An 18,437-nucleotide genomic window follows, 5' to 3' on the forward strand; every position below is an offset into this window, starting at 1 on the left:
TGTTTCCCAGGCTGGAGTGCAGTGGCATGATCCCAGCTCACTACAACTTTGACCTCCCTGGGTCAAGCAATTCTCCTGCCTCAGCCTCTCAAGTAGCTAGGATTACAGGCACGCGCTACCATGCCTGGCTAATTTTTCTATTTTTAGTAGAGATGGGGTTTCACTATGCTGGCCAGGCTGGTCTCAAACTCCTGACCTAGTGATCCGCTGCCTCAGCCTCTCAAAGTTCTGGGATTACAGGTGTGAGCCACCATGCCTGGCCTAGATTTTCTATTCTTCTCCACTATTCTATTCCTATGCTATTATCATACTAATTTGATTAAAGTAGGTTTATGAATGTCCTGGTATCTGGTTAAGCAAGTAGTTCCCCTTCACTGTACTCCATGTTCATACTTTCGTAGTTTATTCTAGGGTATAAATTCTTCCTTATGGATTTAAGATTATTTTCATGATTTCTTAAAACTGCCTGCCTGGCCGGGTATGGTGGCTCATGCCTGTAATCCCAGCACTTTGGGAGACCGAGACGGGTAGATCACTTGAGGTCAGGAGTTTGAGATCAACCTAGCCAACATGGTGAAACCCCATCTCTACCAAAAATACAAAAAAATTTGTTGGACATGGTGGTGTGCACCTGTAATCCCAGCCACTCGGGAAGCTGAGGCTGGAGAATCTCTTGAATCTGAAAGGTGGAGGTTGCAGAGAGCCAAGAATTTGCCATTGCACTCCAGCCTGGGCAGCTGAGCGAGACTCCATCTCTAAAAAGAAAATAAATTAGCCAGGTACCATGGCGCAAGCCTGTCATCCCAGCTACTCAAGAGGCTAAGGCACGAGACTCACTTGAACCTGGGAGGGGAAGACTGCAATGAGCCAATATCACACCATTGCACTCCAGTTTGGGTGACAGAGTGAGACTCCATCTCAAAAAAACAAACAAACATGGCAGAGCCTGGTGGCTCATGCCTGTAATCCCAGTACTTTAGGAGGCCAAGGTGTGTGGATCACCTGAGGTCCAGAGTTTGAGACCAGCCTGACTAACATGGAGGAACCCCATCTATACCAAAAATACAAAATTAGCCAAGTGTGATGGCACCTGCCTGTAATCCCAGCTACTCAGGAGGCTGAGGCAGGAGAATCGCTTGAACCTGGGAGACAGAAGTTTCAGTGAACCGAGATCACGCCATTGCATTCCAGCCTGGCAACAAGAGCAGAACTCTGCCTAAAAAAAAAAAAGTTCAAGGCCAGCCCGGGTATCACAGTGAGACTCTGTCTCAAAAAAAAAGATTTTTATTTTATTATTATTATTTTTTTTTAGAGAGTCTTGCTCTGTCGCCCAGGCTGGAGTGCAGTGGTGCGATCTCGGCTCACTGCAACCTCTGTCTCCCAGGTTCAAGTGATACTCCTACCTTAGCCTCCTGAGTAGCTGGGACTACAGGTATGTGCCACCACAATAGACTAATTTTTTGTATTTTTAGTATAGATTAGGTTTCAGCATGTTAGCCAGGATGGACTTGATCTCCTGACCTCATGATCCATCTGCCTTGGCCTCTCAAAGTGCTAAGATTACAGGCGTGAGCCACCGCGCCCAGCCTGATTTTTAAATTTTTTATCTTAAACAATTTTTTATAGAGACAAGGTCTCCCTCTCTCGCCCAGGCTGGAGCGCTGTGGTGCAATCTTGGCTCCCCGCAGCCTTAAACTGCAGAGCTCAAGGTTTCCTCCTACCCCAGACTTCTGAATAGCTGAGACTACAGGCGAGTGTCACCATGCCTGACTAATTTTTTTTCTCACACCTGTAATCCTGACACTTTGGGAGGCCAAGGTGGGTGAATCACTTGAGCCCAGGAGTTCATGACCAGCCTGGGCAACACGGCAAAACATCATCTCTACAAAAAATACAAAAATCAGCCAGGTGTGGTGGTATGCGCCTGTAGTCCCAGCTACTTGGGAGGCTGAGGTAGGGGGATCGCTGGAGCCCAGGAGGCAGGTTGCAATGAGCCAAGGTCTCGACACTGCACTCCAGCCTGGGCGACAGACCCAAACTCTTTCTCAAAAAAAAAAAAAAAAAAAAAAATCGTAGAGACAGAATCTGGCTATGTTGCTCAGGATGTTCTCCAGCTCCTGGCCTCAAGCAACCTTTTTGCCTTAGTGCCCCTCAAAGTGCTGGGATTACAAGTGTTAGCCACCCTGCCTGGTAAAAAAGTTATTTAAAAAAAAATTTTTTTTTGAGACAGCGTTTTGATCTTATTGCCCAGGCTGGAGTGCAATGGCTCAATCTCAGCACACTGCAACCTCCGCCTCCCAGGTGCAAGAGATTCTCCTGCCTCAGCATCCCAAGTAGCTGGGATTACTGGCATGTGCCACCACGCCCAGCTAATTTTGTATTTTTAGTAGAGACAGGGTTTCTCCCTGTTGGTCAGGCTAGTCTTGAACTCCTGACCTTAGGTGATCCACCTGCCTCGGCCTTTCAAAGTGCTTGGATTACAAGCATGAGCCACTGCACCCGGCCTTGGCCTTGAGCTTTTATATTCAGACAATCCTGCATCAGCTTCCTAAATAGCTGGGACTACAGGAAGTTCCACCATACCAAGCCCTAGGTATTTTATATTATTGAGAATGATTTTTTTTTTTTTTTTTTTTTTAGAGAGGGAGTTTCACTCATGTTACCCAGGCTGGAGTGCAATGGCGTGATCTCAGCTCACCGCAACCTCCGCCTCGTGGGTTCAGGCAATTCTCCTGCCCCAGCCTCCTGAGTAGCTGGGATTACAGGCACGCACCACCATGCCCAGCTAATTTTTTGTATTTTTAGTAGAGACGGGGTTTCACCATGTTGACCAGGATGGTCTTGATCTCTTGACCTCGTGATCCACCCGCCTCGGCCTCCCAAAGTGCTGGGATTACAGGCTTGAGCCACCGCGCCTGGCCTTTTTTTTTTTTTCTTTAAGACAGGGTATGTTGCCCAGGCTGGTGTGAAAGTCCTGGGCTCAAGCAATCCTCCTGCCTTGACTTCTCAAAAGTGTTGGGATTATAGGTGTGAGCCACTGCAGCCCACCTCTCTTAATTTCTTTCTTCCTTTTTTTTTTTTTGAGATAGAGTTTTGCTCTGTCGCCCAGGCTGGAGTGCAATGGCAGGATCTTAGCTCACTACAATCTCCACCTCCTGGATTCAAGCAATTCTCCTGCCTCAGCCTCCTGAATAACTGGGACTACAGGTACACATCACCACACCAGGCTAATTTTTGTATTTTTAGTAGAGACAGAGTTTCAGCATGTTGACCAGGCTGGTCTCAAACTCTGACCTCAGGTGATCTGCCTGCCTTGGCCTCCCAAAGTTCTGGGATTACAGGCCAGGTGGTAAGCCACCACACCCTGCCTCATAAACGATTATTAAATCAACTTTGTTTATTCAGCTCCTCAATTCCTCTTTTTTTGCCTATTAATCAGTATTAAATCAGTTTAATCACAGTATAATTGTAACTCAAGTTCTCCTTGCCTTGCTTTCTTTCTTTGTTTTTCTTTCTTTTTGTTTTCTGCACTTCATGCCATATATATTTTTTTTTCTTTTTGCCTTCTAATAGTTTGTTATTGTTGTTTTGTTTTTTTTTGTTTTTTTTTGAGACAGAATCACTCTGTCACCCAGCCTGGATTGAAGTGGCGCCATTTCGGCTCACAGTAACAGGGTTTCATTATGTTGGCCAGCCTGGTCTTGAACTCCTGACCTCAAGTGATGCACCGGCCTCCGCCTTCCAAAGTGCTGCGATTACAGGTGTGAGCCACCTTGCCCAGTCACATGGTTTTTGTTTTATATATTTAGCTGTCATGATGCTTGGATTATGATTATTAAAACTTTAAATTAGGCCTTTTGTTATTACATATCATCCCATTTAGTACTTTTACTTTAGGCTTCTCCTGATATTCACACTGCCTCTCCTCCTTTTCCCTTATTTGCATTTCCAAGGTATGCCTTGCCAACGTCATTGTTTTTTTTTTTTTTTTTTTTTTTTGAGACGGAATTTCACTCTTGTTACCCAGGCTGGAGTGCAATGGCGCGATCTCGGCTCACCGCAACCTCCGCCTCCCGGGTTCAGGCAATTCTCCTGCCTCAACCTCCTGAGTAGCTGGGATTACAGGCACGCGCCACCATGCCCAGCTAATATTTTGTATTTTAGTAGAGACGGGGTTTCACCATGTTGACCAGGATGGTCTTGATCTCTTGACCTCGTGATCCACCCGCCTCGGCCTCCCAAAGTGCTGGGATTACAGGCTTGAGCCACCACGCCCGGCCTGTTTTTTTCTTTTTATCACTGTGTTTTAAATCTGTTTCTTGCATATAGTACATAGTTGGGTCGTTTGTTTGTTTTGAGAGGGAATCTAGCTCTGTCATCCAGGTTGGAGTGCAGTGGTGCAATCTCAGCTCACTGCAACCTCTGCCTCTCAGGTTCAAGCCATTCTCCTGCCTTAACCTCCAGAGTAGCTGGGATTACAGGCACATGACACCACGCCTGGCTAATTTTTGTATTTTTAGTAGAGACAGGGTTTCACTATGTTGGCCAGGCTGGTCTTGAATGCCTGACCTGGTGGTCTGCCTGCTTCTGCCTCCCAAAGTGCTGGGATTACAAGCGTGTGCCACTGTGTCCAGCTGGGTTTGTTTTTAATTCAATTTGACTATCTCTTTTAGTGGGATAATTCTGTTTATTTACATTTAGCACCAATTGATAACACTTTAGTTCTGCCAATTTTTATTATGTTGATTATTTATTTTACCTTGCTGATGCCACTGTATCCTTTTTCTTGCATTTTTCCTTTTTCCTTTTTTTTTCCAGGCTGGAGTGCAGTGATATGATCTCAGCTCATTGCAACCTCTACCTCCCGGGTTCAAGCGATTCTCCTGCCTTTGTCTCCCCATAGCTGGGATTACAGGTGCGTGCCACCACTTCGGGCTAATTTTTGTATTTTAAGTGAAGATGTGGTTTCACCATGTTGACTAGGCTGGTCTCGATCACTGACCTCAGGTGATCCACCTGCCTCGGCCTCCCAAAGTGCTGGGATTGCAGGCATGAGCCACTGTGCACAGCTGTCTCTTCCAGTTCAATTATTTGTTTTAGCCGTTTTATTATGTATCTCCAGAGAGTCTATCAATATACAACGAGAAATATATGTATTTCCATAGTCTATCAGTATATAATAGATATCCAATGGCTTTTTTTTGTTTTTTTTGAGACAGAGTCTTGCTCTGTAACCCAGGCTAGAGTGCAGTGGCTTAATGTCAACTCACTGCAAACTCTGCCTCTCAGGTTCAAACAATTATCCTGCTTCAGCCTCTGGAGTAGCTGGGATTACAGGCGTGTGACACCACACCCGGCTAATTTTTGTATTTTTAGTAGAGACGGGGTTTCACCATGTTGGCTAGGCTGATCTCGAACTCCTGACCTCAGGAGATTTGCCTTCCAAAGTGCTTGGGATTACAGGTATGAGCCACCAATCCTGGCCTCCAATGGATATTAACGTACTATCTGAAATTTATTATATATAACATATATTAATACATAAACATATAATTAGGTAAACATATAATATATATGAATATATAAACATACATATTTTATTATAGCTCTGTTCCTCTGCAATCATATGTATTTTATTTTATGCACTTAAAAACATTCAGAGAAGGGGTGTATGGCACACAAGGAAAGGCTAAGAACTTCCACCTTAGACAATCCCAGCTGCCCCTACAACTTCAGGAACCATTTTTCCACCAATGACTCACCTGAAATTTTTTCACCAATACAGATCTCTCTTGAATTCCAGACCCGCATATTTATACAAATAGCTCCACTTGAGAATCCCAAGTGAGGCTTTAAAGGAACCTCTAATACAACATGTCCAAAACAAAACTTACTTTCCTCCTCAGTCTGATCATTTTGCAATGAAAACTTTCTCAGAATACAGTGCTGGGAAAGCCGGTAGCCTAGTCCACCTCCCTCACCTCCATACCTAATCCTCACCAAGTTCTGCTGATTTAATCGCCTAAACTTTGTTCATTTCCGTCTACTTTCCTCATAGTGTGGGCGTGGAGAGTGTTAGTGACCTTACTTGTTTTAGTGGAATGGGAAGGGCACAGGTCAGATAGACGTAGGTCAGGGTGGTGAGTGGGAGGTACAAAAAAGGAGAAGGTAAATGTAGACAATTCCCTTGGAAACTTGGGACAAAGAATCCTGGAAGATTTTGGAAGATGGTGTCTTTCTTTCCTTCAATCCCAATACCCCTGGCACCAGTAAATAGGCAAAGCCTCAGATCTCTTGCTGAGCTTTCATAAGGTAAACTAGCATAAAAACACCCCCCTCTCCTCAGTGAGGATGTGAAAGAATTTTTGTGTGCCTGGAAGTGGGAGGTTCCTGTAATATTACAAAACTAATACAGCAAGGGGTGCATCTGGACGGATACAGTAATCTCTTTATTGATTTTTTTTTTTTGAGACGGAGTTTCGCTCTTGTTACCCAGGCTGGAGTGCAATGGTTGCTCACCGCAACCTCCGCCTCCTGGGTTCAGGCAATTCTCCTGCCTCAGCCTCCTGAGTAGCTGGGATTACAGGCACGCGCCACCATGCCCAGCTGATTTTTTGTATTTTTAGTAGAGACGGGGTTTCACCATGTTGACCAGGATGGTCTCGATCTCTTGACCTCGTGATCCACCCGCCTCGGCCTCCCAAAGTGCTGGGATTACAGGTGTGAGCCACCGCGCCCGGCTCTTTATTGATTTCTTTCATCCATCCCTGTTCTCCTCCAAACTGTTTTCAAGGAAGCAGCCAGGAACTTCAAATGTAATTTCTGATCATATTTAAACTCCTTCTTCTGCCTTCCTCACTAGTTTTTTTCTCCCTGACTCTCCAAATTCATCCTCTGGACCACAGCCACTGGAGACGTATTTTGATTCCTCACACTATGGCCTCTTCTATCACAGGCCTTCATATGTGCTGTCCCCTCTGCTGTCTCTGCCCTTTCGTTGCTTAATTAACTCCGACTGATTCATCAGCTCTTAGCTCAAATGTCCTTTCTTCAAGGAAGTTTTCATTGCCCTCCAAGACAGGGTAGGACTCCTGACTTTAATCACATCCTGTCCTTTCCTTCATAGTACTCGTCATTGTTTGCAGTTACACATTTGTTGTTGTGATTATTTGATTAACATCTGTCATCTCTAACAGTCGAGGCCCCTAGGAAGGGAGGCAGGGGCCCCTCTTTTCATACCATAGTATCCTCAACCACGATACTAAGATAGTACAATGCCTAGCAAACAAAAGATACTCAACAATGTGTGTGTATGTGTGAGTTTGTGTATAACTGGTCAAGGGCCTGGATATGCAAAGCAAAACAAACATGGACTGTGGTGATCTCATAAGGAGATACTAAACTGAGTGACTATTTCAGAGCTCCCTGAAGGACATCTTTATGGTTAGGCATCTGTCATCGGCAGCATATAATAGGATATACCATCTACTCGTTTGGTTTCTCAATCATTTGAATCCACCCACACTCAGCAATGTGGGCTCTCAGCTTTCAGAGAGAGAGAGAGAGAGACCAACCTTGAGATAATTGCCTTTTTTTTTTTTTTTTTTTTTGAGACAGAGCCAGCCAGGCGCTGTGGCTCATGCCTGTAATCCTAGCACTTTGGGAGGCCGAGGTGGGTGGATCACCTGAGGTCAGGAGTTCAAGACCAGCCTGGCCAACATGGTGAAACCCCATCTCTTAAAAATAAAATAAAATAAAATAAAATAAAAAGAGACAGAGACTTGCTTGTCGCCCAATCTGGAGTGCAGTGGTATGATCTCAGCTCACTGCAACCTCTGCATCTTGGGTTCCAGCAAGTCTCATGCCTCAGCCTCCTGAGCAGCTGGGATTAGAGGCATGCACCGCCAGGCCCACTAATATTTGTATTTTTAGTAGAGATGGGGTTTCACCATGTTGGCCAGGCTGGTCTTAAACTCCTGGCCTCAAGTGATTCACCTGCTTTGACCTCCCAAAGTTCTGGGATTATAGGTGTGAGCCATCATGCCTGGTCCCATTTCTTCTTTTGACCAGTATATATGCTGCACCTACCCCTAATGCATTCAAACACTGTATTGGGCGTAGAAAAACACAGATGAAGGAGGCCTGGATATTATTCTCAAGGAATTTATTGTTTTGAGGCATAATCAGATACATAAATTATAACTTCCTCTTTTATTTATTTATTTATTTATTTTTGAGGAGTCTTGCTCTGTTGCCCAGGCTGGAGTGCAGCGGTGTGATCTCAGTTCATTGCAACCTCTGCCTCCTAGGTTCAAGAGATTCTCCTGCCTCAGCCTCCTGAGTACCTGGGACTACAGGTGTGTGCCACAGGCCAGACTAATTTTTATATTTTTAGTAGAGACAGGCTTTCACCATGTTGGCCAGGCTGGTCTCAAACTCTTGACCTCAGGTGATCCATCCACCTTGGCCCCCGCAAAGTGCTGGGATTACAGCTGTAAACAACCACAGCTGGCCAACTTCCTCTTTTAAAACACTAATATTACAAGGCATACTCAAAAGTTTTAAAGGATCACAGAGAAGACAATGACTATCAAAGCTTAGTAAAACCCTAGCTTATAGAAGTCTTGGGCGCAGCGGTTCATGCCTGTAATCCCAGGAGGCCAGGAGATGGAGACCAGCACGGATAATATAATGAGACCTCTGTCTCTACAACAAATTTAGCAAATTTAACTTAAAGTTGAAAAATTAGCCAGGTGTGGTACTGCAGAGTCCTAACTACTTGGGAGGTTAAGCCCAGGAGTTTTCAGGGCTGCAGTGAGTTATGGTTGCACCACTACACTACAGCCTGGATGACCAGAGTAAGACTCTGTCTCTAAAATTAAAAAAAAAAACACAAAAATACTGTTATTTAGAATGACTACCCAAGGGGCATACTTTTCAAACCTTCTAAGCCCTAACTTAGGACCTGTTTACACCATAAGAAGGCATTTTATTTGGCCCACATTAGACAAGCCCCTTAAAAAATAACCATCACTAGGCCAGACGCAGTGGTTCACACCTGTACTCCCAGCACTTTGGGAGGCCAAGGAGGGCAGATCATTTGCGATCGGGAGTTCGAGATCAGGATTTCTAGAAACGCTGTCTCTACTGAAAATACAAAGATTAGATGGGCATGGTGGCACCCACCTGTAATCCCAGCTACTAGGAAGGCTGAGGTAGGAGAATCGCTTGAACCTTGGAGGCAGAGGTTGCAGTGAGCTGAGATCACCCCACTGCACTTCAGCCTGGGTGACAGAGCAAAACTCTGTCTCAAAACAAACAAACAAAAAACATTACTAGGTTGCTTTCTATGTCCTTGGCTTTCATTAGCCATAACAGAAAGTATACATATGAATTTTCCTTTTGTATTTGTTATTAAAATCTTCCTAATTGCTTTATTAAATCATTCACTGTTTCCTAATAAAATCATATCAGAAACTACGTTTAGAGTTTGTTATACAAGACAAAAAAAAAAATCTATGATGTCTCTTCTGATTTACTCATTCCTTTCAGATGACAAAATCTATTCAACATGGACTGTGTTTTCATTTTTTCCCTAGCATCCAGGAAGCTGAGAACTACCTACCTTCCTTCATTCCTTCCTTCCTTCCTTCCTTCCTTTCTCTTTCTACTTTTTTTTTTTTTTTTTTGAGACAGGATCTCACTCTGTCTCCCAAGTTGGAGTACAGTGGCACAATCTCAAGGTGGGGAGTCCAAGTGATTCTCCCCCCTAAACCTCCCCCGTAGCTGTGATTACAGGTGTGCACCCCTATGCCCGGCTAGTTTTTGCATTTTTAGTAGAGACAGGGTTTTACCGTGTTGTCCAGGCTGGTCTCAAACTCCTAGCTTCAAGTGATCCACCTGCCTCAGCCTCCAAAGTGTTGGGATTACAGGCGTCAGCCACCATGCCCAGACGAGAACTACATTTCAAATTCGGTGACAGTCATGTTTAATTCCAGGATAATTGTGATCTCCTTTTTCTCTGGCCCTAATATTCTATTTCTAGTTTTCTAGCCTATTGTAAACCCTCTTTATGCTCTTATGGACAAGAGAGGAGATAACATTTGGTATGCTGATTTTAGAATTATTTCTGCAGTTTTACAAAGATAAATGCAAAAATACATGCCCTATGTTATGATATTTAAAGAATTTGTAGAGATTACTCCGGGCACACTGCTTATGGGGTAGCCCTGTTCCACAAGGAGAAGGGGGAAAAAAAAGAATTTGTAGTAACTGAAGAGGACCCAGAGAAAAGCAATAGAAGAAAGAACAATGAATGGAGACTGAGGTAGTATGCCCATACTCTCCAACCCAAATATTGTAGCACATTGATCTATTGTAGCGCATATTAGCTCATTATATGCACTAATAGAAGTGAATATCTGAAATTCGGACTGTTCTGAAAAATCCTGGAGATACGTTGAAGACAGATCCCAGGAATCATGGTCATTATTCAATATATAATAGATATGAAAAGTTACAGAAAGGCTTTAACCTTTTTTGGATCACAGACCCCTTTGATGATCTGTTGAAAACATCGGAACTGCTCTCCAGAAAAATACAGGCGCGTGGAGTTTCAGAAAGAAGAACCCTCCCATTATCTATTTATTTTTCCAGAATATCAAAAGCACTTTCCGGCTCGTATTGTTGTGAAGAGTTCAGAAAGACGAGGAAGAACCTGAGCTGCCAAGTCAGATGGGAAGGATGGCAAATCAGCTACCAGTTGAAGTTCTTAACACTCTGAAGCCATTCTTAAGACGGTTTAAGCCAGTAGGTGCTGTGTGTCTCTGTGTGTGTGTGTGTGTCTGTGTGTGTTCTCGACTTTTTCAAGTAACAGATCCCTTTGAGGAGCTGCTTAAGGGATGGGTCAGCTATCTCAAAAATACTCCCGCAAACACCCCCACCCTCGCTCCCACCCCACAAATCTGCAAATAATTTCATGGGGTTCATGGACTTCCTAAAGCCCATCCTCTGATACTTGATGTAAGTGCAGACTTCCCAGGGCTCAGCGGAATGCCCTTGATGACCTTTAACAATCACCCTCTTTTATCATGGGGACAAGGGCGGCCTAGAAGGAGGTTCTTGGTATCACCAGACCCCCATGGACCCTCATCAGGCCCCTTCAAGCTTCCCCTCCCCCACGCGTGCGCAGCGCAGGTGCGAAAACCTTAGGGGCCACCCGGGCGCGACGGCCCCAGAGCTGGTGGGGGGAGGACTGGGACCCTGGGAGGGGTGGGGGTGGGGGTGGGGGCCTTCCCGGTGTTGCTTGGTGACCACGCTCTCCGCCCAGACCGTTCCATTTCCTCAGCAGGGGGCGCCGCGGGCCCGGCCGGCGCTGACCAGCCTCGCAGAGCCGCCCTCTTCCGGCCTGCCCCCCTCTGCCGGGCGGTGGCGAGCGCCCGTGACGTCACAGAAGGCGGGGCCAGCGTTGCTGCCGGGTGCTGGAGGCGCCATTGGAGCCGGCTTGGCTGGCGAGCCCCGCTGAGGAGCCGGATCTTGGGCCGTACTTACGCCGCGTCCGCTCCCGGTCCCTGGCCCCTCAGCGGCATGGCGTGTGGGGCGACGCTGAAGCGGCCTATGGAGTTCGAGGCAGCGCTGCTGAGCCCCGGCTCCCCGAAGCGGCGGCGCTGCGCCCCTCTGCCCGGCCCCACTCCGGGCCTCAGGCCCCCGGACGCCGAGCCGCCGCCGCCGTTTCAGACGCAGACCCCACCGCCGAGTCTGCAGCAGCCCGCCCCGCCCGGCAGCGAGCGGCGCCTTCCAACTCCGGGTAACCTGCGCTGCTGCGGGTTTGGCAGGAAGCCAGGCCCAGGCATTTTTGGGGGGGGGGGGGGCGGGGGCGGGAGGGTTGGGAATACCAAGCCAGTTTACCCACGGATCCTTCTTTGCCTTGAGAAAAGGGAACTGGGATGCCTCTGGGCCTGGTTGCTTCCGGGGATGGGAGACATCCGGGAGGGGTAGTGGGGCCACAGGGTTGGTTTTCGGTTTTCCTGGAGAAGGAGAGCCTGGAGGGGTGGACACCAAGAGGAAAATGGGAATACCCCTGGCCGCTCAGGGCCTTCCCTGTCGCTGAAGCCCCTCCTGCCTCCGCTGCCCGGGCCTGTACCGACCCACCCTGCAGATCCAGTGGGCCATGGAAAATGGGATTCTACTCACGAACCTGGCCTGGAGGGTGGTGCGGGGGTGGTGGCGGGTTACCGGGAAGGGGCTCGAGTGCGTGCTGTTCAGCGCCTGACGGTAGCTTGTAGGGAGACTTGATTTCCAGAAGTCTTTAGGGACTAAGAGGCCACCGCCAGAGTCGAGAGTCGCGGAATCCGATTTCAACCTGATCATTTCTAGAGGACTGGCCACGTTCTTTTATCATATTGCTATTGCCTTGTACCATATATGGCTTGAAATCGGTAGGTCATTGGCTAGAATTTGAGAATTCTGCGACGTCCGTAGGTTCTACAGAACTAAGAATGTAACTGTCCTTAACAGAGGGACTGTCCTTCAGTAAGGAATTCCACTTTGTCCAAGAAAAAGGAAGGACTGGCGTTACAGTAGACACCTCATCACAGCACAGCAGTAGAGGGGAGGAAGGGTGCCTCAGCATTAATATTCTGCGATTTTAAAGGACTTCCGGAAATGGGGGGGGCGTCTCAATAATGGATTTGGTCAAGTCATTTCTTTGTGTGTTTTTCTATTCCTCAAGCTTAAGCAAAACCTTGGGCTCACCGAAAAATTATTTTTCTTCACCCTTTTTCAGTTAGCAGTGCCTTCAGGTTTCATTTCCTCCTTCCTCTGCGTATTGATCCACAATGCAAATTTCTGGCCTTCATCCTCACACCAAGATTCCTGCAGCCAGCCAGAGCTCTCCCAGACTTTGTATTCTTAACTCGAGTTCACCTTTTTATCCTAGAATTCAAAGGACCTATCAACTGTGATCATATCTTAACCTAGTCAGTCTCATACATTTTTTTCAAACTGTGCCTTTGCCCTTTCCCCGAGACCCAACTCTGTGCCTTTATCATGATGTTTTTCCCTTCTATTTGCTAATCCCAATAGAGTAATTTCTTCAAGTCTCTTATCCGTTACCTGAGGAACCTGCCCATAAAAACCTGTATTCTACTTTAAATTCCCTGGCCACTCAATGTTGTATAACCTTATGTACAGAATGAGATAATGTTTGCAAAAGTCGTTTTTAAAGAGCCCTCAAAAGCAAGTGCCATAGATGGCCGCTTCCAGTGATGATTTGTTCTTCCCTGGCTCCTGCAAAAAGATAGTCTCAATCTGGCCGGGCGCGGTGGCTCAAGCCTGTAATCCCAGCACTTTGGGAGGCCAAGGCGGGTGGATCACGAGGTCAAGAGATCGAGACCATCCTGGTCAACATGGTGAAACCCCGTCTCAACTAAAAATACAAAAAATGAGCTGGGCATGGTGGTGCGTGCCTGTAATCCCAGCTACTCAGGAGGCTGAGGCAGGAGAATTGCCTGAACCCAGGAGGTGGAGGTTGCGGTGAGCCGAGATCGTGCCATTGCACTCCAGCCTGGGTAACAAGAGCGAAACTCCGTCCCCCCCCAAAAAAAAAAAAAAAAAGATAGTCTCAATCTTTTTGGGTCTCACTTCTGCAAGTTGGAGTTAATACTTGCCCTATCTTTTGTTGAGGAACCCTCGAGATAGTTATAAAAAGTATTTTGAATAGTGTAAAGTGATAGGTTTAATGTAAATGTTTTATTTCTTCAGTACCCTCTAGGCTAATTCGTTTGCAGTTCATGTTACAACAGCTGCTTAATAAGTGGTTTTTGGTGGCTCATGCCTATAATCCCAGCACTTTGGGAGGCCAAGACAGGTGGATCACTTGAGGTCAAGAGGTCAAGACCATCCTGGCCAACATGTTGAAACCCAGTCTCTACTAAAAATACAAAAATTAGCTGAGTGTGGTGGACTCAGCTGAGCTGGGACACCTGTAATCCCAGCTACTAGGGAGACTGAAGCAGGCGAATTACTTTATATTTTAACCTGGGAGGTGGAGGTTGCAGTGAGCCAAGATCAAGTAATTGTATGCCAGCGTGGGCAACAAAAAAATAAAAAAGAATGTGGTGAGCCAGTCATGGTGGCTCACACCTGCCATCCCAGCACTGTGGGAGGCTGAGGCAGGAGGATTGCTTGAGCCCAGGAGTTTTGAGACAAGTTTGGGCAACATAGTGGGACCCTGTTTACGCAAAAGAATTCTAAAAAATTAGCTGGACAATTTTTCTGAAATCTGAAATGCCGCAAAGTCTGAACTGTTCCAAAAATTGAGTGGTAATATGACACTCAAAGGAAATACTTATTCATTGGAGCATTTCTGATTTAGAGTAAGGGACATTCAGTTGGTAAGTATACTGCAACTATTCCACAATCCAAAACGTCTGTCTCAAGCATTTCAGATGAGGTATGCTCATTTTGAATAGTAATTTTTGTGGAAAGGTCCTGTAAAACTAAGCCATTTATTGCTTAAATCTTTATTGAGTGCTAAGTGGATACCAGGCATCCAGGCACGGAAGAAGGGGGTTGATAATCGCAGGAAATATTTGTAAACATAATGTGCAAAGCAGTTAACTGATTATGACTTCAGAGTCTGGGAGTAACTTCTGGTTTGAGGTAGCTTTTTAGCTGAGTCTGGGTTTTTTCGTTTTGAGACAGAGTTACTCTGTTGCCCAGGCTGGAGTGTAGTGGTGTGATCTTGGCTCACTGTAACCTCCATCTCCCAGGTTCAAGCGATTCTTCTGCTTCAGCCTCCCCACTAGCTGGGATTACAGGCGTGCACTACCATGCTCGGCTAATTTTTTTTTTTTTTTTTAATAGATGGAATTTCACTTTTGTTGCCCAGGCTGGAGTGCAGTGGCATAATCTCAGCTCACTGCAACCTCTGCCTCCCAGGTTCAAGCAATTCTCCTGTCTCAGCTTCCCAAGTAGCTGGGATTACAGGCACATGCCACCACAGCCAGCTAATTTTTGTATTTTTAGTAGAGACGGAGGTCTCATCATATTGGTCAGACTGGTCTCAAAGTCCTGACCTCAGGTGATCCACCTGCCTCGACTTCCCAAAGTACTGGGAATACAGGCATGAGCCACTGCGCCTGGCTAGCTGAATCTTGATAAAGTTTGAGCCATAGTCTCATTTAGAGCACAGGGAAACATGAGAGCAAAGTCCATAAAACCCACAATTTAAGGAAAGAATAATGTAATGTGACTGGATTGTACTGGAATCCAGATGCAACCAGGAAAATGAATTGGGGCCAGATCTTGGAAAGTATTGAATGCCATGTTCGAGAGTTTGAATTTTTGCTTGTAGTAGCAAGGAACATCGTAGAATTTGTAGGATAGGCTTAAACCTGAAATAATCTGGAAGCACAACCTCAAATAATGGAGGCAAGGATTAAAATTATCCACTGTTAAAAAGAAATTTGGATTTTCTTCCTTTCTTTTTTCTTTTCGAGATGGAGTCTTGCTCTGTCACCCAGGCTGGAGTGTGGTGGCGCAGTCTGCTCATTGCAACCTCCACCTCCCGGGTTCAAGTGATTCTCCTGCCTCAGCCTCCCAAGTAGCTGGGACTACAGGTGCTTGCCACCACACCCAGCTAATTTCTATTTATTTATTTAGTATTTTTAGTAGAGACAGGGTTTTACTGTGTTAGCCAGTCTGATCTGGATCTCCTGACTATGTGATCTACCTGCCTCAGCCTCGAAAAGTGCTGGGATTACAGGTGTGAGCCACTGCGCCTGGCCTGGATTTTCTTTTTCTTTTTTTTTTTTTTTTTTTTTTTAAATGTGTTTTATATGGTCTTCTTCCAAAGAAAATCATGTCTACTTTCTTATTTTTCTCCCTTGGATACCATGTTTAGATTCTTAGACTTCTTAGTCCTACCACCCTCAAAATTGTATCTTTCCATTTGTTCACATTGTCATACAGGAGGCAGAGGTTTATCAAAGACCTTCTGTTCTCTTGAGCATTGTCCTCATACTTGTTCTTTCTTGTTTCAAGTCTTTGCAGTTCTTGTCCTTGTATTGACCCTGGCTTGAGGAATAATACATTTTAAAATGAAGTGGGGCTGGGCTCGGTGGCTCATGCCTATAAATCCCAGCACTTTGGGAGGCTGAGGCAGGCGGATCACCTGAGGTCAGGAGTTCAAGACCAGCCTAGCCAACATGGCGAAACCCCGTCTCTACTAAAAATACAAAAAATTAGCTGGGTGTGGTGGTGGGTGCCTGTAATCCCAGCTACGTGGGAGGCTGAGGCAGGAGAATTGCTTGAACCCGCGAGGCGGGGGTTGCAGTCCGCCAACATTGTGCCATTGCACTCCAGCCTGAGCAACAAAGTGAGACTCCAACTCAAAATAAAGTGAAAATTTCAGGAATCTAAAATATGAACTACATAGCACTCCCTTTTTTTTATTTTTTTTTTTTTTTTTTTTTTTTAGATGGTTTCTTACTCTGTTTCCCAGCCTGGAGTGCAATGGCACAATCTCAGGTCACAGCAACCTCCATTTCCCTGGGTTCAAGCGATTTTCCTGCCTTAACCTCTGGAGTGGCTGGGATTACAGGCACATGCCACCTCGCCCGGCTAATTTATATTTTTAGTAAAGATGGTTTTTCCATGTTGGCTAGGCTAGTCTCAAACTCCTGACCTCGGGTGATCCACCTGCCTCAGCCTCCCAAAGTGTGGGATTACAGACGGGAGCCACCATGCCTGACCCCTTTTTTTTTTTTTTTTTTTTTTTAAAAAAAGACTGGGTTTTGTTATGTTACCCAGGCTGGGCTCAAGTGATCTTCCCACCTTGGCCTCCCAAAGTGCTGGCATTTCAGGCATGAGCCACCATCCCTGACCCATAGCACTCTTAAAGCATTGCTAATCATACATTGTTCCAGTATTTAGGCTGAAAGTTAGGGAGTTTATGTGTGGAACCACTTGAATTCATGTCAGTTCCTGGCCTGTACTGTCACTTGTTACGACTTTATTGTTATCTTTGATTTTGATTTTTACCACCTTATCAGTTAGGTATTTGATGTTTATATTGAAAAAGTACAGATCCTGAATGACTTCTCAAGGTTATAGTCACATAGCTAGTGAGAATCAAAGTGGCATTATTAATGCCTCCCACCGTTAAAAAAAAATACATGGTTATAACAAAGTATACACTTGAATAATTTGAGTTGGGGGAGATGGTTACAGCTTTCTCTCTTTTTAAATGAGGAGGTTAAAAACAAAGAACTTGAAAACCACATCCTTTCAGATTCTTTGTTGTTTCTAGGTGTAATTTGTGTAGTAATTTGTGTTTCCTGGGCTCCCTTTAATAGTGTTAGCAAATTTGGTTTGTGATTACCTTAACTCAATATTCCCCCACACCGAGTTGCCTCTTAGGATCAGAAAATTCTTTTCTAAACCCTGACCATCACTTCTATTAAATCTCAGTTCTTTCCCTGGTCGGTGTCACGCTGTGAACATAGTAATGGTTTCTGATGCCCTCTTTCCCAGAGTTTTTGTTTCTTTTTTTGTTTAAGATAAATTACCCAAGCTTCCCCGGGGGTTTTTTTGGAGACAGGATTTTGCCGTGTTGCTCAGGCTAGTCTCCTGGGATCAAGGGATCCTCCACCTCAGCCTCTAGAGTAGCTGGGATTACTGGCACTTGCCACCACTTCCGGCTCCAGAGATGCTTTTTTAAAGTCCCATATGGGACAAGAGCTTCCTTGTTAGAAGGCCTTGGGCAGTGTGAGACTCAGCCCTTAATACCCTAGTTTGTGAAATTGTAAAATTTAAAGGAGATAAAAAATAGCCCCTGTTAGGTAAATGGAGGATTTTTTTTTTTTTTTTTTTTTTTTTTTTTTTTGTAAATTGTACTAGTTAACCATCCAGCAAACTGCAGATCTTGTGTTCATTGCCACAGGAGAAGAAGTAAAGGGAACTCGGGCTGGTTTATGCCAAAGTAGCTGTTCTTTTATGCATTGTTGAAATAGTGGCAATAGAACATACTGTCTTTGAAGCCACGGGGGAGTGCTTTGTACAGTATAAACATTTTGCTTATTTATGTGGGGGGAAGGAGAGATTGAGACCTACATGCCAAAGGGAGTATCTAAAGTCTAGTCAGAAGATCTTTGTCTATTCCCACTTCTGAAGAAAGTTTGAAGAAATGAGATGATAAAGTAAAAGCTCAAGATTGTTTCTTTTTTATTAGAGCAAATTTTTCAGAACATAAAACAAGAATATAGTCGTTACCAGAGGTGGAGACATTTAGAAGTTGTTCTTAATCAGAGTGAAGCTTGTGCCTCGGAAAGTCAACCTCACTCCTCAGCACTCACAGCACCTAGCTCTCCAGGTAAGCCTGCTTTAATCTGCAAAATCCACTTAAGAATTTGTAAATGGTACTTATAATGACGAAT

General features: G+C 45.2%; 1 protein-coding gene and 1 long non-coding RNA gene across 2 annotated transcripts in view; one reads left to right on the forward strand and one right to left on the reverse strand.

The window, feature by feature from the left end:
* The window catches only part of LOC116529328, a 20,479-nt gene extending 3,489 nt beyond the window's left edge, over positions 1–16,990 (reverse strand). The window contains exon 1 of the long non-coding RNA XR_004259461.1: positions 16,919–16,990. This is a non-coding gene — a long non-coding RNA (uncharacterized LOC116529328). The remainder of the gene's footprint in view (positions 1–16,918) is intronic.
* The window catches only part of AKIRIN1 (akirin 1), a 13,097-nt gene continuing 6,094 nt past the window's right edge, over positions 11,435–18,437 (forward strand). Inside the window, exons 1-2 of the mRNA XM_032247036.1 lie at positions 11,435–11,806; positions 18,233–18,373. Coding sequence (XP_032102927.1) covers positions 11,587–11,806; positions 18,233–18,373 — 361 coding nt within the window. The 5' untranslated portion in view covers positions 11,435–11,586. The remainder of the gene's footprint in view (positions 11,807–18,232; positions 18,374–18,437) is intronic.

This window comes from Sapajus apella, unplaced genomic scaffold (genome assembly GCF_009761245.1).
Source record: "Sapajus apella isolate SASKATOON/1434 unplaced genomic scaffold, GSC_monkey_1.0 scaffold62, whole genome shotgun sequence".
Classification (NCBI taxonomy): Eukaryota; Metazoa; Chordata; class Mammalia; order Primates; family Cebidae; genus Sapajus; species Sapajus apella.